The 21,634-nt window shown below is 41.8% G+C and overlaps 4 protein-coding genes across 8 annotated transcripts; 1 reads left to right on the forward strand and 3 right to left on the reverse strand.

Moving 5' to 3' along the window:
• Window positions 1–48: 48 nt before the first annotated feature.
• Window positions 49–3,425, reverse strand: LOC306796279 (uncharacterized protein; the record flags this gene model as incomplete). The annotated part of the gene is made up of 11 exons (XM_079295133.1): window positions 49–125; window positions 392–461; window positions 541–684; window positions 873–1,028; window positions 1,188–1,239; window positions 1,341–1,429; window positions 1,622–1,864; window positions 1,958–2,047; window positions 2,127–2,160; window positions 2,278–2,341; window positions 3,347–3,425. 10 exons carry the CDS (start codon window positions 3,423–3,425, stop codon window positions 423–425), a joined length of 990 nt encoding a protein of 329 aa, XP_079151259.1. The 3' UTR covers window positions 49–125; window positions 392–422.
• A 697-nt stretch (window positions 3,426–4,122) lies between these two features.
• gps2 (G protein pathway suppressor 2) lies at window positions 4,123–9,284 on the reverse strand. 4 transcript variants are annotated; one of them, XM_079295752.1, is made up of 11 exons: window positions 9,222–9,284; window positions 8,647–8,764; window positions 8,188–8,297; window positions 7,915–8,027; window positions 7,706–7,806; window positions 7,533–7,612; window positions 7,255–7,426; window positions 6,952–7,035; window positions 6,709–6,785; window positions 6,307–6,402; window positions 4,123–6,105 (listed from the first exon to the last, which is right to left on the reverse strand). In XM_079295752.1, the coding sequence occupies exons 2-11, from the start codon at window positions 8,738–8,740 to the stop codon at window positions 6,013–6,015; spliced, it is 1,020 nt and encodes a 339-aa protein (XP_079151878.1). In that variant the 5' UTR covers window positions 8,741–8,764; window positions 9,222–9,284; the 3' UTR covers window positions 4,123–6,012. The 4 variants fall into 4 exon arrangements, with proteins under 4 accessions (XP_079151878.1, XP_079151877.1, XP_079151880.1 ...); XM_079295751.1 differs by having other exon boundaries at window positions 9,147–9,261; XM_079295754.1 differs by lacking the exon at window positions 9,222–9,284 and adding an exon at window positions 9,147–9,165 and having other exon boundaries at window positions 7,706–7,785.
• Window positions 9,285–10,997: 1,713 nt separating this feature from the next.
• LOC306796430 (interleukin-8-like) lies at window positions 10,998–13,029 on the forward strand. Of its 2 annotated transcripts, XM_079295344.1 has the most exons (4): window positions 10,998–11,114; window positions 11,357–11,421; window positions 12,487–12,622; window positions 12,802–13,029. In XM_079295344.1, the coding sequence occupies exons 2-4, from the start codon at window positions 11,370–11,372 to the stop codon at window positions 12,929–12,931; spliced, it is 318 nt and encodes a 105-aa protein (XP_079151470.1). In that variant the 5' UTR covers window positions 10,998–11,114; window positions 11,357–11,369; the 3' UTR covers window positions 12,932–13,029. The 2 variants fall into 2 exon arrangements, with proteins under 2 accessions (XP_079151470.1, XP_079151471.1); XM_079295345.1 differs by lacking the exon at window positions 11,357–11,421 and having other exon boundaries at window positions 11,010–11,114.
• A 4,285-nt stretch (window positions 13,030–17,314) lies between these two features.
• On the reverse strand, window positions 17,315–20,058 carry LOC306796867 (gamma-aminobutyric acid receptor-associated protein). The gene is made up of 4 exons (XM_079295931.1): window positions 19,846–20,058; window positions 18,590–18,668; window positions 18,388–18,506; window positions 17,315–18,256 (listed from the first exon to the last, which is right to left on the reverse strand). Exons 1-4 carry the CDS (start codon window positions 19,933–19,935, stop codon window positions 18,176–18,178), a joined length of 369 nt encoding a protein of 122 aa, XP_079152057.1. The 5' UTR covers window positions 19,936–20,058; the 3' UTR covers window positions 17,315–18,175.
• Between the last annotated feature and the right edge of the window lie 1,576 nt (window positions 20,059–21,634).

The following is a 21,634-nucleotide window of genomic DNA, read 5'->3' on the forward strand; positions in this document are numbered from 1 at the left end:
TGAGAGGGGAGGAGGAGGCCTGAGGGCCGCCAGCGAGACTGGGTGGGCTAGAGGATGGGGCAAGTGCAGGGAGGGGAGAGCAGCGCATGCGTTCTGAAATAGGTCCAGTCCTCCAACCCTAGGACCTACGAAAACAAAAGAGAAATAAACAAAAACAAAAACGCCTTCACTGGAATTTGCTCCCTGCAGTAAACAAAAAGGACTCACAACAAAGTACAAACTTAATTAAAGAGTCATAAAACTAAAAAACTAATTAAAATCTTTCCATCCCTTTAACGCCACCTTAAATCCATATTCAGGAAAATGGCCTGTAAAAGATGTGAGCTAATGTGTTGCATGAAGTGCAACCCAACACACTCACGTCTCCCACCCTGCATGACCCACCTCTTACCAAGGGTCACGAGACTGTCCTCTCACTGGTGTCACTCTGTTGCTGCTGGGACTGTTGTGTCAGCTGCCTGCTGGAGGGAAGGAGGCCGTTTAAATAGTTGTGGCCACACAACGAACATCGGTGAAAAAGGAGCAGTTTGGGCTACTTACCTCAGGTGATTTTGGCGTTTCGGGGGAGGATTTGGGGGACGTTTTGGGGGAGCCCTTTGGTGATTTTGATGTGGATTTAAGGTCATCTGGTTTGGCGGTCTGAGGGGGGGTACCGGACTCTGATGTAGACTTCTCTGTATCGTTCTGCAATGTGTGCAAGTAATACAATTGTGTTAAGCGTGCAGTAAGCACAACCGTCAAGAAAATAATCCTAAAAAACACTTTATATGAAATAGAATATTTTGAAAGATATTCTGCATTTGTGAAATAGCTTCAGCAGCTCATCGGTCACTTGATGCAGTTTACCGACCAGGAACAACAATGGCACTCACTTTCGAGGTAGAGGACTCGGAGTTCCTTTGCCTGCGCCGTCTAGACTGGCGCCGTTGTTGTTTCTGGCCCTCAGCTGCTTCGCCGTTGGTCTGGGGCCCCTCAGAGGCCTCTGTCTGCTTCACCTCGCCTTGCTCCCGGATCGCTTCTGGAGCGGCCTGCTGGCCTTCTGGAGCGGCCTGCTGCTGGGCGGCCTGCTGCTGGCCTTCTGGGGCGGCCTGCTGCTGGGCGGCCCCGGCCTGCTGCTGGTCGTCCCCGGCCTGCTGCTGGTCGTCCCCGGCCTGCTGCTGGGCGGCCTGCTGCTGGCCGTCCCCGGCCTGCTGCTGGCCGTCCCCGGCCTGCTCAGGAGGTGGGCGAGGACGGAACGGTCTGTGAATCCCAGGACAGAGGACATATTGAGTCAGCATTGCAGGTCTGTAATACAGAAGCAAAAATAGGAAGACAAAATATCGGCAGCATTGCCACGTCACCTGCGGTACGGGCGCCAGCATCTTTGCTGCGGCTGTCGCTGCGTTTGGTCGCCCTCTGCCACGCCGTTCTTTTGCTCTCCAGCCTCACCCTGACGGATCAAGCCGACAAATTCAAACTAGTCTGACACACAGAACAGCTCGAATTTGCCAATTTCTGAATATCCCGAATTACCAGAGTTGTTCTTAACAGTGTTGCAACTTTACTTTCTTTTATACAAACCCTGCTTTACACTCTTAAAAAAAAAAAGTCCTAAAAGATTGTCGTTCCCTCTTCAGCTTACATCTTGTGCCTCCTGCCGTGGTCTTCGGGGCCTCCGACGGCGTTGCTGAGGTTTCACTGCATCGTTCTCTCCTGATCCCTCTCCCTCGGCGGCGGAGGACTGGCCATCAGCTGGCTTGCCCTCCTCACCGGGCTTCGGGCTGCGCGGGAAAAATCGTCGACGGAAGCGACGTTTGTTGGGAGCGTAGCGGCTGCCTTTCACTGGAACACCGCCTGGACCGGTTACATTGGCTGCTTCTGAGCCCTGTGGGACATGAGAGAGGGGCTGGAATGGGACATGTTAAGAAAACGAAAACCCTAAATGCCAGTCAATGAAACAGATTGCCCAGATTCTCACCTTTGCAGCTTCAATCACATCAAACTCTACAACCTCCCCGTCGCCAACACTGCGGAGGAACTTCCTCGGATTGTTCTTCTTGATAGCAGTCTGAGGGGACAGGTTTAACATCAAAGGACACATAAACACATGAAAAACACCAATTCAAGAAAAATGGCCATCAACTTACCTGATGAACAAACACGTCCTCTTTGGTGTCATTTCTGGGAGAAATAAAACCGGTTTAGCAAACATGGCTCATGGGGCAATTTTTAATCAGCAAATAAATCATAGTGGTGCAAGTAATGTAGATACTCCAACGTTATGTAGAGGAAAAGTACCTGTTTATGAAGCCATATCCATTACGCACATTGAACCACTTCACTGTGCCTTGAACCAAGGTGGCTACAATAATAAAACAGGAGCACATGATTAAAACGTGTATCCCGGTGACATTTAACGAGACACACCATTACACAGCCAGTCCGAGAACACACTACAAATTAAAGTTATCTTGCTTGCATCAATGGCAGCCCTGCTTACAAGAAAAGGGAGCTCCGTGTGTCAATCATTAACAATAAGACTTTGAAACCAGGTCTGAGCTAGGTCACGAGGAGGGGGGGGGGGGGGGGGGGGGGTTAACAACACGGCTACGTGTTTCTCATCTGGCCATAGAAACAAAAACGACGAGGACTTGAAAGTCCCCTAAAGTGCGTTATCAGCGAAATGATTTGCACCCGTGTGAACGCGCGTGCACGACCGGGTCGGAACGCGCCACGGCTGATAGGGCATGTGTTCACTCTGTTAACAGCCACTTTAAATACAAATAATGCAGATTCATGTCCCCCCTTTTCCTTCTTAGCGCAGAAGAACAAAAAGCCGCTAAAATAAACCAATGTGCGGAAATGTAAAGGAGACGTAGACATGTTTCAGTGATTTATTTTGGGGAAAACTTTAAATTAAAACACTTTCTTTTTCTGCCGGTAAAAGCCCTCAAGTTACCATTTGGTTTCACAGTAGAGGTTTTACTTAATCATAAAAACAAAACAAAAATCGTTTCCCACGAACCCATGTTTAAGAGAATAATTTCCCCACTGTGGGACTAATCAAGGAATGTTTCTTCTTCTATTAAAAACTGAAGACACGTGTTGCTCCCATAAAACATTGTCGAGTTACCTTAAGTGGTAGGCTACATTTCTGTAATTAGCACAGACTTGCAGACTTTTAAAAAAAGAATATATTTTTAATAACGCAAATTAACTTTACGATACAACAATATCCGATAAATCAGTTTCTCACTCACTTCCATTTAAAACGCACATTAATTCAAACTAAAGCTGGTCTTTTTAAAAGATTCTTTAACCACTTGGCACGCGCAGGTTCGCAGCATATTCACTCATCTACACCCACCTATGACTTTCCTCTCCGGCTGTGGCTTCTCTTCCGCAGGTGCCGATGGTGGAGCGCTCTGCGCCTCGGCGTCGCTCATGCTGGCTGTCGGATTACTACACTTTCACTCCAGAGTCCCCTCCCTCCTGCTCTTGCCGAAATTTTTCTTCTTCTTCGTTGAGGTTCCGCGGCAGTTGGCATCCTTGGCGTTGCATTACTGCCTCCTTCTGGCTGCAGACCTAATCCTCCTCAATGACGTCATTAATCCAGCAGCGCACATACAAACCCGTCAGTGTCTCCGCGCTCTCATGCACTTCTTACTCTGGCCTCTTTTGACCTGCATTAAAATGCGTACTTAAAAGTATTGTCATTCTATTACCAGCTAAATAGATCAAAAGTTAGTAATTGGCCACTGTGATTGTGATAAATAAGGCTTATCATGCATTATTATATTAAGAATATGTATACGCATAGTAGCATACTGTTGTAGTTTTAACACTTTTAGATATATTGAGTGTAGTGCAGTGAGTCCTGCTCTGGTTTTCTGTTGCTCTACACTGTAGAAATAGTCCTAAAATTACACTTCCATATGGGACTTGATTGCTGGATGAGCTGTCTGAAAAGGTCACATTTTGACTTGTAAATAATGTTTCTGTTATTAGGCTCTGGGTGCAAAAGCTTGCTGTGGGTTTGGCGCACTTAAATAAAGTTATGATTAAAAAAAGCAATGACTAATTTGTCATTTCGGGGTCACGCTAACTTTGCCTTTAATTCCATTCTTCATAGGGCATATGACTCCAGTTTCACAGCACGAAATTGAACCCAGCAGCACTAATAACTGCCAAGTTCAATGGAACCATTCTCTGTGCTCAGAAGCCGTCTCTCGACATGAAAAAGACTCAAATTAGAAGTATAATTAGTATCAGCAGAGGGAATTACAGTCAGCGGAGGAGCACGGCGGCACGATACTGTGGATTATGTTATGTTCGATACTGTCATTCAATTTTTGTTCATTACAGCTCTGTGGATCAGCTGTATATGTAAATGCCAATAAGTACCTGCTGACAGGAATGCTATGATATATGAAGGTAGATCATTTTACAGTGTGCCCATCACATCATTTGTACACAAGAGTACTGACAAGATGGCAAGAATACAATGAGAACAAGACAATATAGCATCTATTTGAATGTATTCAGGGTCATGTTTCCTCACAAGCTTTTCCACAGCCCACTAGATGGCGCTCCGAGGTCCACCAGTGGGGTCACGACACAGAGTTCGCGCACCAACTGTTCTAGAATCCATTGTAGACATTGTATTGCAGTTACATTGTGTCAAACACTCTGAAATACAACATAACATCTGTATTCCAGACTGCAATGTAACAAACGGACTGTGCAATTTATAGGATGTCACCTACTGTCATAACTGTGCTAACTCATCCTCTGATGAAAACCACGAGATGCGGTTGAAAGGACAGGACTAGAAAAAGTCAGTAAGTGGACCTTGAGTTTGAGTGGATTATGTTTTTTTCTAATAATAATAATACCGTGGAAGGCTATCATGACTACACAATAACATTGTAATGTGTTTGACTCATGACGGGGTTTTATTCCCGGCTAGACGAGTGCGGACAGAGGGGAGCGAAGAGGAGGAGGAGGAGGAATTGAAAGGGATAAATAACACAAGAGAGCTATTATCGCCAGGGTAAGTTCTCCTAACAACGCATCCAATAGACGGGGCGTGTGTGCGCCTGAGCAGACGAGTTATCCTCCTGCACACGTGTCTCTGGAGCTGATACCTTTAAACGCCCCCGTGAAGTAAACACAACGCTCTTGTTTTTGCCGGGAGGACCACAGACCTCGAGAGCCTCATTCTGACTTGCTTGACAAAATGGAAGAAATACCAGATGACTCGTTGGCCTTTTATTATTCGTTTTAACTTTGCAAAATCCTGCAAGACATGCCTTGATGTCTCATGTAAAACAAGCGCTGTTGCTCTCTCTCTCCTTCGGTTAAGTCAATGTGTTTCAGTAATAGCAGTGTTCATCAGTGTGCGTGTTACGTTAGAGGGGAAAACATGTCGACTTAATCTACAAACTGGATGTTGTAATTATGAATGCTAGTAAACAAAGAATAAGTCTTGCGTTATACAAGTTATTGACATTTTAGCGCACATCGTCTCCAGAAGGTCTTAGCGGTGTCGGCAATATAACAATCTGTAGACAAAGGGAACCCTCTGGGCTTACTTCAGGCCAACTCGCAGCCAGTGATGAAGGTTAAATGCCGTTTTTAAGTTGAGGACATATCAAAGTTAAAAAGTACAACGGGGGTCTTCCTCAGGGCACAGCTTGAAGGAGGAGTTCAAAGGCAAAAAAGGGCATTTTAACTTCCTCCCTGGCTCGGTGCGAGTGTGCCTGAAGTCAGCCCCGAGGCTTCCCTTTGACTTCAAGAGCACCTGGTATTTTCTCCTTATTATGTAAAAATCCATGTTGGATGTTTAGAAAAACACACAAGCATGAGGACTGATAGTCACTTATTAACAAAGTCCAAAACGGTACTGTACATGGAATAAAACACAAACGAAAAGGCATAATCCAGCCAAATGATGTTATTTTGGAGAAGTCGATTACTCGTCCAAAAGGTTCTCCAGAACCGCGAGTGAAGCTCAGTGACGATGAAGAGGAGTTACTTTGCGTGGTGGTAGAACCTCTGGCCGCTCTGGCTGTGGGGGAGGAAGCCGTGGCGAGGAGCACTCTGGGGAGAGGTCTGAAACGGGGCCTGGTGGAGGAAACAAGGAACGACATGCTGAGTGAACATGACCAGAAACACGTGATGACAGCAAAGTAAGGTCGATATCAAGAGGAAGAAGTAAGCGGGTTGGAGGAGCAATTTTGCCAAAACTGGAGGGTGTAAAATGGTTTCGAAGCAAAAATTGAGGTAATGAAAGGGTTGTGAAAGTGTGTGTGTTTTGGGCTTCACCTTTGCAGTAGAAATCTGGACGGCCAGCGATGGTGTGGGCAGCAGTCCCGGAGCAGAAGGGTGCATGGTTGGTGGATGCATCGGCCTCAAAGTGCCCTGTGAGAACATCAAGGAGACGGAACAAAAAAAAAAAGAAAAACTGTAATCAGATAAGGAAGTGATGACCTGAAGTAAAAGGACGGGTGAATGAAGCTTATGCCAGCTGCTGCCAACATTTAGACAGTGGAATGGTAAGAAAGGTTTGGGCCAAAAGCTCTTAGAATCTTTATGTTCGGTCTGATACTTACAAATTAGACGTACAATTTTCATTTGTGGGACATTTTAATAAGCCATGTTTAAATACAATCACGCTTTTTACAATACATTATCCAATACTTTTTATTTTGGTATTTCATTTCTTACTGCATCGGTAAAGCCAGACTGTTGGTTGGCATGTTCCAGCTGCTTCTGGAGGGGTATCCCTGCTCCGGGAATGTATCCTGCAGGAGATACAGAAGTTTACAATCAAACAACCACTGACATCAAATACAGAGCACACATTCGGGTTATTTTACAATACGCTGACTTTTTCCTGACAGTCCTAAATAATCATACAGCAATAAAACAGCAGTGGAACACAAGGACGATGACAGCGGCGGAACTGACCAGGCTGGGAGGTGAAGTGACTGTGGACGGGGTAGCCGGTCTGCTGGTGGGGGAGGTACTGCATGGCCTGGAAGGCAGACGCACCTGTGGGAGAACAAACGTTTCTTTGTCTTATAACTACTACAGCCACTGTGATGTGGTGCAAATGATTGATCATAGCATGCCACAACAACTATGAAGGACGACTGAACTGAGGAATGTATATTAGTGTGACAAAACCTGAAGAACAATCTCTGCATGTAGACTGTATGTACTTCAGATGATGTGTGAACCCTGCCACTGAAACATACACATGTCCTTTACCTCTGATCTGAGAACTGCTTGCGAAACTGACGGGTACCGACGGTCCAGGGGCGTAGGTGGAGGGGTGCTGGGTCTGAGCCACCCCGTAGGACTCATGGACCCCCTGGCTACCGCTGAACTGGCCGTGCTCTGCCGAGCCCGAGCTGAACCCGGCGGTTTGATAGTGACGTGCCTAACAAGAGGAGGAGGCGAGGCATAGTCATATACTGGTGTCTAAATGAGCATCTCCTAAAGCACATGGACATGTAAGACTGTGAATATCAGACCACTTTACTCACTGGAATCACAGCTGTTGGGAACAGCTGTTTACTACGTTCTCCAAGTAGCGCTCCAGGTCGACTGTGGCTGACTGGACTGCCTTATAGAGTCAGAGAGAGGGATGAGTATTAGGAACAGACTCACACAAATACCCGGGTGAGATGAGGCTTCTTAATAACGAAACCTTCCTTACCTTGAATGCTGAGGAGGTGCTGCCCTGCATGCATGGGCAAGCTGGGTTGGTAGCTCGCCGACGTCAATGTTGTGATATCACTAGAAAGAACAAAAATGCAACTGAATACCAAAAGTACAAAAAAATGTAAAATGTCTGGGTTTAATAACAAAATTCTATGATGCTGTTATGTTATGAAAGTAATGAAAACGCTGCGTCATCCTTACTACCTCTGCTCCTTTCTGCGCCTCTTCTCCTCTTCATGAAGTACCTTCTTGAGTTGTAAGAAGAGCTGGTGTTTCTCCTCTTGGAGGCCTTGGAGTTTTTCCCCCATCTTCATTACCTGGGGTTTAGTTTGGGAGGGGGTTGGGAATCACAGCATAAGAAACCGAATTGCTGCACAACTTGCCGTGTAGTATTTGTTACAACCCAAGGTAAGACAGCAAAGCCATATGGAGTTTAATACACAGATTGCAGTTGAAATGTTTTAAAAATGTTCCAACCTGTTCTTTGGTTTCCTCCAAAGACATCCTCTCCTCTATTTCTTTTGTCCGCTTCCTCTCTTCCTCCTCTTTCATCTTCTGCTCCATCATTTTGTCCACCTCTTCCTCCTCTGGTAAATTATATTCATGTTATTTAGCGGTGGTGGAAAACACATTAAAATCTCTAGAGTAAGAGTATTATTAGATATCAAATGTACTTGTGAATACACTAGGTATGACAATATACTCAGTCTGCAGAGCCTTTTCACAGCGTGAGTAGATGAAGCTGCATATTTAGGAGAATAATAAGTAGGTGGAAGTAATTCTTTATTGTAGGAGGGAAATAGGCTAAATAACAAACGGGAACTTAGGAAACATTCAGTTAATTTCTTATCATAGAGAAACGTAGTGTTTTCAGTCAGCTTTGTACACTTCTACCTCTGCTAGGCTAGTTTTAAAACACACAAAGTGAGTGCTCACCTTGTCGCTTGCGCTCCCTCTCCCTCATGATGTGCTTGTGGAGGGCTCTGGCCATCGCGTTGGACAGCTTGGGTCTCTCCAACAGGGCGGGCATGGTGACAGGCAGCGGCGGGGCCAGCTGGTGTAGACAGTGTTCAGTGGCACATGAAAGGTTAAAAGTAGAGGCGTCGATTATCTGCATGCTCAAAACATTAGAAATACCACAGGTGTAACTTCAGGGTTAAAGGCCTAACATTAAGTTAGCTTCTATTTGGCTAACAGTTAGCATTGTCTGCTGTTAACCGACAGTGTGTTTAATTAAAATACATCAACGGGTGCGGTATGGTTTGAAACTAAGATGTGTGGAGCTTAAACATGCAAATCAGCAGCAACAGTTTTACATTTTAAGACTGGACTTTGGTAGCTGACGTTAGCTTAGCACAAACGTTATGCATTCTCGTTAAAGCTAACCGTTAACGTCACTCTATAGTGGCGTCGATAGTAAGTACAAAAAAACTTACTTTCGTTGTTTTATGTGTCGTTTAATAAGAACCGAACCGTCTCGCGGTTTTTAACAAGAAAAAATCAAAACTTACACCCAAAATATAAACAGACGGAGAGGTTTACAGCCCCGGATGTAATGTTACACTTCCGGGGTCAAAGGCGACGACATGTCCGATTTTTTTCCTCACCGAATTGCATTTTGGGAAATAGAGTATCTTCTATATTTTGTTAGAAAACGCCGATCCCCGGTCTAAATACACAACTCTAAACTTCTTGTTACACGCTGATAATGTGTATCAGTGTGTGGACACATTGTGAAAGTAGATCTTATTTTGAAAATGTCCATCGGAAGTATATTACTGACACGGGGGACAACATACCACATACCATTTACGGATGAGGAATTGTTATGGGAACAATGCTGATAAATCATATTTGCCCCAAGCAGGTTTCTGCTTTTGGTCTGCAATCAACATGAATAACAAAGTCACATTATATCAATAGAAACAAACTCTTAGCTCATGACAGCGTCGTAAAATTCAAGTATTCTCCATCTTTAAGGACAGAACACACTGGAAAAGGATCGTCATTGTCTTATTTATTGCAGCATTTATAATTAACCGACACACTGTACAAAGTATATAGACTATTATAGTCATTCTGTGCTTTGGGTTGTACAATTCCCACTAAAAGTCTCCAAGATTGTTTTTCAAAAGATGACAATTTTGCCAAGTCATCCTGTAATATGTAATTCTTTTTACGGTCATGTGCCTTGAGGCTTCGCCTGATGACCCACTTTTATCCCACATTATTTCCCGACACATGCCTTCAATCATAAGGGAGTAATATTTCTCAATTCAAGTCAGAAAGCGCTTTGTCATCAAAAAGAGGACTTCAGCTGTTTTCTTTGTCACTTATTACATTATATATTTCTCATGATACTTGGTGAACAAATACATGTAGACCCGATTATGGAATTTCAACTTCCTGACTGATTAGCAAAGTAACTTTAGTGTCAGTTAATCAGTTTAACCTCAGAACAAACAGATTGCAGCAGTGTGGATGGAGGTTCATCTTAATCCACATGAGATCTTTTAACAATCATGATCATAAAAATGAATATATATCATTGTCCCCCCAATGAGTGTTGTGATCGCACAGCTTATACAATAGTGTTCTTTTACTTATCTTTACAAACAAATGGGTGCTCTAGTTTACAGTAATTACCTTTATGTTTACCCAAGTCAGCATGATACACATTGTGATCGTGGGTACTGTTGTGAAATAAAACTGAAATGAAAGTGTGGAACATTAAAAAACAAATACCAGATGACAGTTTGAACATTGTGAGCAAAAATAGAAATGACACATGACATGAAAAAGAAAAACTGAACTGAAATGTTTTTCATTTTCATTCTTATGTGCAGTTTTTGAAAGATTTGGGGGGATTTTCACACAATGCTAATTAAAAATAGGTCAAGAACAACAACTCATCCCATGAACGACCAAACTACATAAAGCTGATTTAATCACTCTTTTTTTTGGGCCTCAAAACTTAACAACTTCACAACGAGCTAAACATCTCACCCACAGTTAAAGGTATAATGTCTTAGCAAACAGTCGCCTTTTTAGACGTTCATTATAATTCATTTAGAGTCGTGTTTCTACAACACGACTGATGATCTACTTCACATATTATCTCCATTATGCTGTATATACAAGGCCAGAACAAAGGCCCGAAGTAAAACACAACTACCTCACAGTGTCATGTGCAGCAGCCACAGGTCAAACTGTGTTTGTTTACCGAAAAGTGTCTGTTGATCATTTTTTTTTCATAATTTTCCTCTTTCACAGTCGGAGGGAGAATACAGAGTTGAGTACGTCTGCAGAGCCGTGACGAGCAGAAGAGAAATGGAGCTGTTGGCCGGCCGTCCAGACAGACACGCTCCGTCTGTGTGACTCATTTCTCTGCCCGGCAACCGCAAGTACGCCATCTTTTAACCTCAACGGGGCCTCTTGTCTGTCCCTTCACTCACCGTCCCATGACTACCTTCTGCTGCACATGTGAATGCACCAAAGTGAAACCATAATTCCCACACACACACACACACACACACACACACACACACGGTTTAAGAAGAGCACATGATCTCTGTGTACATAAATATTGGAGAGCAGAATGTATATAAGCGGTCCCAACAGCTGTATGATATCTGTCTGCAAACAGCTGCTCAAACAAGATGAAGCTCTGCATCCTGCTCATTTTCGGGACCCTGTTTGTCCTCATCAACGGTAAGAGCACAATTACATGGTGGGATGGATTCTGTGTGACTGGTCTTGTGAAATGGTGGCGTACTACGCCTCAGGAGTTTGGAATGGCAGGTTCAGGCGTGATGTTGGAGGTTGTTTCCTGCAGAGTTGTGCCAGAATAGATTGTTATTAACCTGGAAACCATACTTTAATGGGACATTTAAGCCAAGACCAGTTATATACCTTCAGTTAAGTATTAAAAGTAAAAGTACTCGCTTATCAGAATTATCTTGTTTGGTGTGTTATTGTTATATTCTGTAATATTGAATATTGCTAAAATAAATAGTTTTTTAATTTTATCTGTAAATATGCATCATATTTAATTATATGATTACGTGTTTTCATACGTACAATCGTAATCTGCATAGCGACTAATCTTAAAGCAGTAAAAAGACCAATATACTTAAACTCTACTAAATTTGAGAAGGAAATAAATTACCATAAAATGGAAATAAAGTAAAAGTACCTCAAAATGATGTCCTGCAATAAATGTATTTAGCCATATTTTAATGACAAATAGACCAAAACAAGATGCAGGCATGACGTTCACTACTGTTTTACCTATAAGTGAATGTTGTAGCAATGGCTGTATATTACGGTAACACAGCCAAACGCTTCAGTGAACTTTACCGCACCCTGACTTTGAGAATTTAAGTTGTAGTGAACAGGAAGATTACTGCAAGATAAAGGAGGAAGTGCCCAGTGTAACAGTGTCACAATGCCAAGGCTGGTGGTTGTGAAGAAAGACTTCCGTGAGAAAGTGTCTTGTCAACATCTGATTCATGGATTAATGAACACACACACACCCACACATCAAGTCGAACACCATCATTGTGAGGCAACGCCAAGGGATGACAGGTTTCAAATTGAAAACATCTGCATGTTCTGACCCGTCAAATAAAACTGCAACCAAAGCCATTTTTTTGGGGAGTGCCAGTTCATTCCCACAGGTAATTTAAAAAAACTCTGGCAAGAATGAGAAGCCGGGTGGTATGTGTCAAAAGTGTAAAGTGGTAAAATCTCACTGGCTGTCGATTTTGACGACAGGAATGCCGCCGATCAGCAGAGACTACAACACACACTGCCGGTGCCTTCAGCTGGAGTCGAGGATCATCCCTCCAGACAACCTGAGGAGCATCAAGCTCGTCGCTGAAGGGACCCACTGCCCAGACATTGAGGTCATGTAAGTAAAAAAACAACAACAATCATGTGAACTTTCATTGGACTTTGGCTCACAGATAAGCTGGAGATGTTCGGTTGCTTGCCAGAGCTTCCTGGAAGGAGTGGGGCCGCTCTTGGCCTCATGTTCTCAGTGTTTCTGCCGTGGCTCTAATTGCGTAACTTTTCTGTTCTTTTGACCAGAGCTGGACTGGCGAACGGGGAGAAGGTGTGCCTGAACCCTCGGTCCTCCTGGGTGAAGAAGCTGATCACCTTTGTCCTGGAGAAACAACTGCATCAGCAGGCAGCACCACTTCCCAAAAATCGAGGATAATATCATGATACAAATGACTGAATGTAGCATGACACCTGTAATATTCTAGTATGTAACATAATTTCTGTGTAACACTGTGTTGGCCTTCTCCAGCAACAGCCAGGCAACATGACGTGCTTTGTTCAATTCTAATCCCTATGTGAGGCTTAAAAGGAAAATAAATATATGTTTTAAAAGTAAAATGAGACTTCCTTCTATTCAATTCTTACAGCTGCGTTTGCTCTGTAAATCCTCTCGTACCAGACTTAAGAGCTAAAATGAACAGAATATATTTTAAAAGCAAATCTTCATAATTTGAAATATGTTGTTGTAGTGAGACAACGTTTTAAAATATGTCCTGTATGTTATTATTTAGTCATTAAAACGTTTTGCAACGATTTGTTAACTGTTTCCTCATGCCGCCTTTATTTTGTCATGTAACAGGAACTATCGTTTAAGCTCGTTTGAGGTCGGATGCCAAACAGTGGTGCACACTAAGCCTACTTGCTAGCACTTCTTAACGTTAAAGTGGAATTTTCTCGTCTCTTCCGATGTGACATTCGTTTCACATCAAGTTTATTTGCTCAATGTGACACTAGCATTTAGATAATGTACATATATTGATCATACAATACCGGCTTTAAAAACAACAGTTATCCCCTTGTTGTTGTTAGCATGCGAGGCTAACACGCTGCCATGCAGGATCAAAGCAGCCAATAAGATGCTCTGAGGAGGGACATGCCACCAGAGAGCATTGTGGGTATTCTAAATAAATATATTGTGTAGCTCATTTAATAGTTTATACAAGCTTTTATCATGGGAACAAATCTGATGTATACGCTGTTCTCTGTACTGTCAGAAAAACAGGGTTAAAATGTATTTCCGGTGGCAAATGCTGTTAAGTTATAATTGTGCGTTTCAAATGTTGCGATATCTTCTGAACAAAAATATATTTATGTGCATTGTGTGGCTTTTATTCGGTGTTGTCTGCTCCTCGTTGGATGTTATTTGTGATCATGTTCTCAGTATAAAACATCTGGTGGCTATTGTTAACTATCAGCACCATGACAGAGAAGCTCGTGTTCGTCATACTAGTAGTAGAGCGAGCGCAGTGTTAAGGTTAAGACTATACTTTCAGGGATCATTTCTATAGTTTTTGACTTGAGAAATGTGTTTCTAAAATGATTGGTCTCGCTAACCACGATGATGAGACGATGATACTCTTTCCTGAGCGTGAAGCGGGCTGACAGTCATGATTTAGTTCATATGCTGTCTGTCTTTGATGACCGTTCATTGGCTCCTCTGGGGACACTGAGGGAAAGAGTATGATCAGAGTGGTACTGCAATACTGTCAATAATAAATCTAGCATTACTTAGAATCAGTTGTGGGTATAGCTGTTGTATATTTTAATTTTCAATGTATGGTTCTTAAAACGTCATTAAAGGGGGAGATACTTTGTGCAATTTGCTCCACTCCATTTATTAATTCATATATTATTAACCTATTTATTATTCTCTATAGTTGCTAGTTAATAGAATAAACAACCCGAAGTAGCTAAAATGAACTTAATCTCTTATTAATATTTCTTAAATATGTCTTGAATCAGTATACAGAGATAAAAAGTTACTCCAGCTGTAGGATAAATGTTGTGGGGAGATGTTTTGGTGATGACATAACTCCCTGAAAGACGTATTCTGTATTGAGTGAGTACTTTTTAAACTAAGTATAAGTACTTTAACGCATGATTTTGAATGCAGTATTTTTATAATCTGGTATTGGTACTTCCTGCATTGACTCCATTATTAAACATCTTATGGCAACATTCAAAAGTGGAACCACTTACTTTACTTCAATCAGAATTATAGACATTTTGCTTGATTAGTTTTGTGCGATTTAATACTTTTACTATAATACTATTAATACTTTAAGAGTACATTACAAATACATCTCCCCACAACATTTATCTTACAGCTGTAGAATTTTTTTTTTTTATCTTGAATAATAACATCTTAAATGCTTGAACATTCTCTCCAGGATATTGTTGGTAAAACTGATTTAAATCACGTTATTGTGCGTGATTACTTCTCTGTATTGTGCGGTGAAGTAACGTTATTCCCCCACGCTTGAGTCTTTTAGAAATAGAAGTAGGCTACACGTGTTTAGGTTTGTCAGCTGAGCTTTTTGTTGGTAGTGGGCGTCTTTTTACACTCACACTTTGACTCTGTGGAGGGATATACCACCAGAGGGCATTGTGGGTAAATCAATAAATATATTGTGTAGATCATTTAATAGTTTATGCTACATCTTCTTAACAGAAATATATTTATGTGCATTGTGTGGCTTTTGTTCGGTGTTGTCTGCTCCTGTTTGGATGTTATTTGTGATCATGTTCTCAGTATAAAACATCTGGTGGCTGTTAACTATCAGCACCATGACAGAGAAGCTCGTGTTCGTCATACTAGTAGTAGAGCGAGAGCAGTGTGAAGGTTAAGACTATACTTTCAGGGATCATTTCTATAGTTTTTGACTTGAGAAATGTGTTTCTAAAATGTTTGGTCTCGCTAACCACGATGATGAGACGATGATACTCTTTCCTGAGCGTGAAGCGGGCTGACAGTCATGATTTAGTTCACATGCTGTCTGTCTTTGATGACCGTTCATTGTCTCCTCTGGGGACACTGAGGGAAAGAGTATGATCAGAGTGGTACTGCAATACTGTCAATAATAAATCTAGCTTCACTTCACTGGTGATTAGTTGTGTGCATAGCTGTTGTATATTTTTGGCAAACACTTTGTGTGTTTTGCTCCACTCCATGTATTAATTAATATATTATTAATCTATTTATTATTCTCTATAGTTGCTCGTTGATAGAATAAACAACCCGAAAGTAGCTAAAAGGATCTAACTGTCTTAATCTCTGATGAATATTTCTTAAATATGTCTTGAATCAGTAATAATTAAAAGCTAAAAGTTACTCCAGCTGTAGGATAGATTTGGGGAGATGGTTTGGTAATGACATAACTCCCTGAAAGAGGTATTCTTCATTTAGTGAGTACTTTTTTAACTAAGTACGGCCGAAGAGGTGAGTTTGTGTAAAATGTGTGATGAAACACGTGTGGGTATTTAAACCTCATCTGAGCCATTTTGACCAAAAGTCTCTGGAAATTAAGTCCAGGCTTCACCGCACTGCTTTCTGCGTCTCTATTGCATCTTAAGTCCCACAAAGTCTGTGCTTATTAGTCGGTTGACACATCAAAAAGTGACCACTGCACGCAATTTTACTTGCCGCAATAATGCGACAACAATAGTGCCTTTGAGATTGAAGTTAGATGTCGAGCAGCTGAGAGAGAGACATTTAAAACGCTAGAAATGCAGTCCGAGGTCATAAAATCTCCTATTTGACTCCTTTATGGTTAATGTTGGACTTAAAACAAAGAGCTTTGAAACAAAACGCTGTGCAGAAGTCGAGTACTTGATCAGTCAGCGACATTAAAAAAAAAAAAAAAAATGTGAAGTCCCTGGGTGGGCTTGAACCACCAACCTTTCGGTTAACAGCCGAACGCGCTAACCAATTACGCCACAGAGACAATGTGAGAGTCTGTTAAGAGACGGCTGAAGAGAAACAAGGTGTGGCCTAAATTGTAAGCACCGCCCACTTATGTATGTCTCACTGAAATGAAGAATGTTGATGTCATGTTGTGTTTCTGGTTTGTCTAACTGATAACGGGGATAAAGTTGCCTGTACAGAGACAATTACTGTTTTTTAGAGTAATGTGACGTACTAAGCAACTAGTTAAAGAGAAACAAGGTGTGGCCTAAATAGGTAAATAAATATGTAAGCCCCGCCCACTTGTGTATGTCTTGCTGAAATGAAGAATCGTTAGATCATGGCATCTTTAATTTAGTACTCAATTTTAAATTTAAATTAAAAAATTGTTAGCATTTAAGTTCCAACTTAAAGCCCCGCCCACCTGTGTCCACAATATATCATTTATTTTAGATCATAGCATCTTAGATGTAGTGTTTTAAGTGCAGTCAACTACTAATGAACATATCTCGTTTGGTTTCTCGTGCTGTTGAATTCTATCAGCTATTAACAGATTCCTAAATGTATTTGTTTTTAAAACCTGCGAAACAGTTCTTTTTAACTTGTAGAATTGAATGGCATGCATTTATTGAAAGTTTCATTTTTACTTGAAACAAGGACATACTGCTACCGATGATGTATCCTGTTCATCCTGCCACATTTATACTTTTGCTCCTGGTTTCTGTAACCTTCACCCGTGGAAACTAGCTCATATATTCACATTAAATTGACAATAAGTGTCTTTGCACAACTTGGAAAGGTTCTCACGATTTGAGCAGCCGAATATTCAATAACCACAGGAAACAGATCTTTTAATCACATTTTATCATGTATGGTCTTAAGTGGAGAGAAAGAGCCAGTAATGCAGCTGTATACAGAGTTCAAATCTTTTAAAGGAGACAAACTCAAAAAAAGAGAAAATTTCACTCAGCTTTACAATACCTTTTAGAAAATAAGCAATCTAAAATGAACAACAATCATAGTAGCAGTCAACAGAATAGTCTCACCACTGAAAGCAGAGGATGATAGTTAGTCTGAATCATATTATACTCCTTATACACACACACAATTCTCATTTACATACTTCAGTGACAGGTGATATTTTGTAAAAATACCACCTGTCACTTCAGTTTTGTTTTTCCAGGAAAAGAACTGCTGCAAAACAATTATCCTTAAAATAACCTGCCTTCAACCGGTCGACGCAATCGATTTCATAAACTCAAAGCACACTTTATACCCCTACAGGCCGACAGCGTGACCAAACAATAATCTATCTTCATTGTCAATAAGAGTTGATTTGAACTCACATGCTACACATGCCTTTCTTCCCTTAACCCCGGGCCACTATATTCACAGCCTATAGTTCTAACATTTGTTGTTATTGGTTCTCAGTTTTTTCCGTAAAGTATGATGTACAAATACGACACCAGAAAAATAACTGGCCACGAGACCACCGCGTCGCTACCGAAAATAATAAGTGGAGGCAAATACAATTCAGACTGCAGAATAATAAAGACGTAGAGGGAGGGGGAGAGGGGTAATGTAGAGGCGGTGAAAGTGCATTTGACATATTCACTCCGAGAACTCTAGGCTGCTTAGCTGGATTTAATATTTAAATGAATGAACGGTGGAGGTCTCAGAAAGGTGGGTAGTGGTTGGTGGGGGACGGTAGCAGGATCAGATTTCCCTTTGGCTGCTCCCGTACACGCTCTCATCACTGTAGGCAATGTAGAGGAAAAAGTCCTCTTCATGGTGCTCCTGGGTGAGAGAGTAAGAAGAAAAGATGTTAGCATGACACGAACGATGTAACTTTAATGTAAATAGGGGGTGAAAAAAACAACACAATGCAGCGATGAGAGCAGGTCAGTGAGGTAGAACATGACTCTTGCCTGGTACAACAGTCCCATGGTTGCTGAGGTGGGTGGAATGACGTTGTTTACAAAGAAGAAGAGGGCGTCCTCCGCTCGCAAGTGGATTCTTTTCCGGATGAGGAAGTAAAACTGGCCCACTGATGAATGACAATTGACAGAACTTTAGATGTTACCGCACTCTCGTTGATGTAATTTGTTTCCCCAGGAATCAAATATTTACCTGTCAGGTCGGAGGGGACAAGATATTTCTTCTTGTCCAGATCTCCTATTCTGGCTTTGGGGGCTTTCTCCACAATTACCTGAAGAGAAAACAAAAACAAGAACCATCTTGTGACTGTCACACTGAACAAAAGGCAGTGTGCATCAAGTGAGAAGTACTTCAACCTTTCTAAGAAAAGGGATCTGAGAATACATAATTTTATCAGTCAAGCGAGGACTGAACTATTTTTAAACCAGATGTTGTGTTTCATCAACAGTATCTGGAGCCTGGTATTTTGTAATTAGTCAGTTGGAAAGACACACCTATGTATATATATTTAAAGTAACTCAGACCCAGAAAGTTGCCACACAGGACATACTAGAGCACTTCCACTTTATTCTCTTCAGTCTAAAAATAGGACTAGTACCTGAATACTAACTACCTTCCCTTGTAACCTAAGACAGCAAAATTAATATATTTGGGTTTTGGACTATTGGTTTTAGATCAGTGACTTGTGATGAGGCTGCTTTTTACCATTTCCAGATATAGTACACACCAAATTAGTCATAGATTAATTGAGAAATAATTGGTAGATCAGTTCAGTTAATTGGAGCAATACATCAAGTGTTTAACAAACTATGACTGACAACAGGAGTACAAATGAAACTAGATTGCTCTCGTAAAGACAAATCAAGCTATCTTACATTAAGCTCACTGCGCATTGACCTGCTGACAGGTTTCACTCGGTCAGTCTTCAACGGCAAAAATGCAAAATAGCTGCGGACTATAAAATGCATCTTAAACAGCCAGGGAAGCGTAAACAAGTGTCCCGTTTGTTGACACGTACTATTTTAAGGTGCAGCCTCTAAAGCTACACCCAGACCATAATCACTCGGTACACACACACACACACAGGACTGTCTTTCTAATAACCACCACGGTCTTTATACACCGTGTGACATTATATTACCTGATATATTTACTACTATGTAGTATTATCTTATAATAAACACACACGGAAGGATTACAGGAAGCTATATCACCTGATGGCCTGCTCGGAGCGGCCGACATTATTTCTAGGTTAACCTCTACGGTTAGATTTGTTAGCTAACGTTGCAGCTAACTATCAGGAAGTATAATAATAATAACCATGTAGTTACAACCGAGCCACATGATTATAGATGGATGTAATGCGCGTACACGAAGTGTCATTGAGAACTAGCTAAACGGCACGAGCGTTGCCACATAGGTAAGCTAAGCTAACGTTAGCTACTCACAGGCACCCTGTCCGGATACTTCTTCCTTATTTTCTCGCCTTCGGACCGCCTTTTCTCAAAAGGGTGCTCTTCTTTGTACTGGAACTTCATCTTTGAAAAATAGACACGTCAGTCACTCTGAGGCTGGTTGGCTAGCAATCTGCTCACGGAACTGCTTCAAATCGCTGTCACACACGACAAAAACAAAACGACGCTAACTAGCTTTTTAGCACGCCACAGCTGTTTTCCTAGTGCGACTGCGGCGGAGGGATACAATAACAACATGACGTTGCAGAGAGTCTAGTTCGCAAGATAGACTTCGGTCTATGCTAGACCACGTTAACGTCAAGTTCCGACAATCGGTTTTTATTCAAATGAAATCTATTCATTTGAAATTAATCATTTTCATGTGGTTCTAAAATATATGATGCAATGTTTTCCGAGGAACTATTTTTATGTTGATCAACCGCTGCGCGTAAAGACACAGGGCAGTGAAGAGGCAGCTGTCCTTGTCATATGACCGCGGCCCAGCAGTTAGCAGCAAGAGGCGAGAAACTGAAAAACATCCGATAATAAACCGTAATTTGGACCCAATATTCAACTGAGCTCTAAATAAATCTGGGTCCAAAGACATCCAGTATGTCCGCGGCAAAGTAGCGAATATTGAGCATTGGTGTCTTTATTTAAGCTCAGAATGACTAAATTGGATTTCCACTGTTGCCACATCAGGCACATAATAACAAGCATTATACGAACCGTTAACCCGATTTATGGAAGAATTAAGGGGGGAATCAAATGTAAAATCAAAGCGGTTCATGTTCTAGTTATTTTATAAAGGTTTATTGGTGCGTAATGAAGGTGAGTGCTGCATGGGTTTAGGGAAACTACTAGGCCCTAATAGTTTGGGGAATTTACGAGGAACTGCTCAGTGACCAGCCAGTGTAGTCTGCAATATGTCAGAGTCCCAGTTTGCCATTCATATGTCCATGTCTTGAAACAATAACCAGTATATTGTGCTCGTGACTCAGCTGTACGACTCACTCACTACTCTCCACCCGCTGTGCTTTGATATGCAGACTGCATACATCTGAAAAGTCCTTCATGTGTTACAGACTTCTTTAACAATGGAAACAAACAGGGAAACAACCCTTTCTTTCAAACCACAATGTTAACTCATAATTATAGGTGACCATGTTAGTTTTTTCCCCCCAGTATGGTTCAAAATACCGATTTTAGAATACCGATAGTTACCGACAGCAGCTTCAGGTTATCGTGCAAACTGTACAACTTTGAGTCATACTACGGGGCTTATTGTGAGACTTTGACAGACCTACATCATAAATGGCAAAAGTCCATTTTTGATGTTGGGAGTAGCCTATAAAATAAAAAGTAAATTTCGTTGACTGCCTCTTTTTTGTCTCTTCAGAGTTCCTCATAACAGAGGAGCACGGAGGCCTCAGTATCTTGCTCCCTGCCATATGATTTCCCCCACAAAAGCTCTTCGTCAGTGACAAATCCCAAGTAAAGCCTACATCTTCCCCTGCAAACCATTATGTTATCCTAACAACAACGTCTGCCATCACTCAGCAGGTACAGCTCAGCCGTGTCTCAGAGTCTGGTCTGGTCAGTTCCAAGTTACAGACATCTCTCCGTATCTCCAGCTGTGTGTATACTAGCAGACTGTACTGTGCATCAAAGAAGGACCCACCATCCCTCTCCATTGCATCTCCAGCTTTGGGGAAGGTGACAGGAGAGAGAGAAAGAAAGTATTTTGCTTACCCAGGAATGGTTGACAAAAGTAACAGAGGTG

The sequence above is a fragment of the Melanostigma gelatinosum genome (assembly GCF_949748355.1).
Source record: "Melanostigma gelatinosum genome assembly, chromosome: 23".
NCBI lineage: Eukaryota > Metazoa > Chordata > Actinopteri > Perciformes > Zoarcidae > Melanostigma > Melanostigma gelatinosum.

Bases quoted from the DNA above. Each gene is read 5' to 3' on its own strand.
- LOC306796430 (XM_079295344.1), top strand. From the start codon at position 11,370: ATGAAGCTCTGCATCCTGCTCATTTTCGGGACCCTGTTTGTCCTCATC. The intron at 11,422-12,486 runs GTAAGAGCACAA...TTTTGACGACAG, and splicing joins CCTGTTTGTCCTCATCAACG to GAATGCCGCCGATCAGCAGA. The intron at 12,623-12,801 runs GTAAGTAAAAAA...TCTTTTGACCAG, and splicing joins TGCCCAGACATTGAGGTCAT to AGCTGGACTGGCGAACGGGG.
- gps2 (XM_079295752.1), bottom strand. From the start codon at position 8,740: ATGCCCGCCCTGTTGGAGAGACCCAAGCTGTCCAACGCGATGGCCAGA. The intron at 8,298-8,646 runs GTGAGCACTCAC...ATAATTTACCAG, and splicing joins GAGGGAGCGCAAGCGACAAG to AGGAGGAAGAGGTGGACAAA. The intron at 6,403-6,708 runs GTAAGAAATGAA...ATGTTCTCACAG, and splicing joins AGTCTGGCTTTACCGATGCA to GGCACTTTGAGGCCGATGCA.
- LOC306796867 (XM_079295931.1), bottom strand. From the start codon at position 19,935: ATGAAGTTCCAGTACAAAGAAGAGCACCCTTTTGAGAAAAGGCGGTCC. The intron at 18,669-19,845 runs GTGAGTAGCTAA...TTTTCTCTTCAG, and splicing joins AGTATCCGGACAGGGTGCCT to GTAATTGTGGAGAAAGCCCC. The intron at 18,257-18,387 runs GCAAGAGTCATG...TCTCTCACCCAG, and splicing joins CCATGGGACTGTTGTACCAG to GAGCACCATGAAGAGGACTT.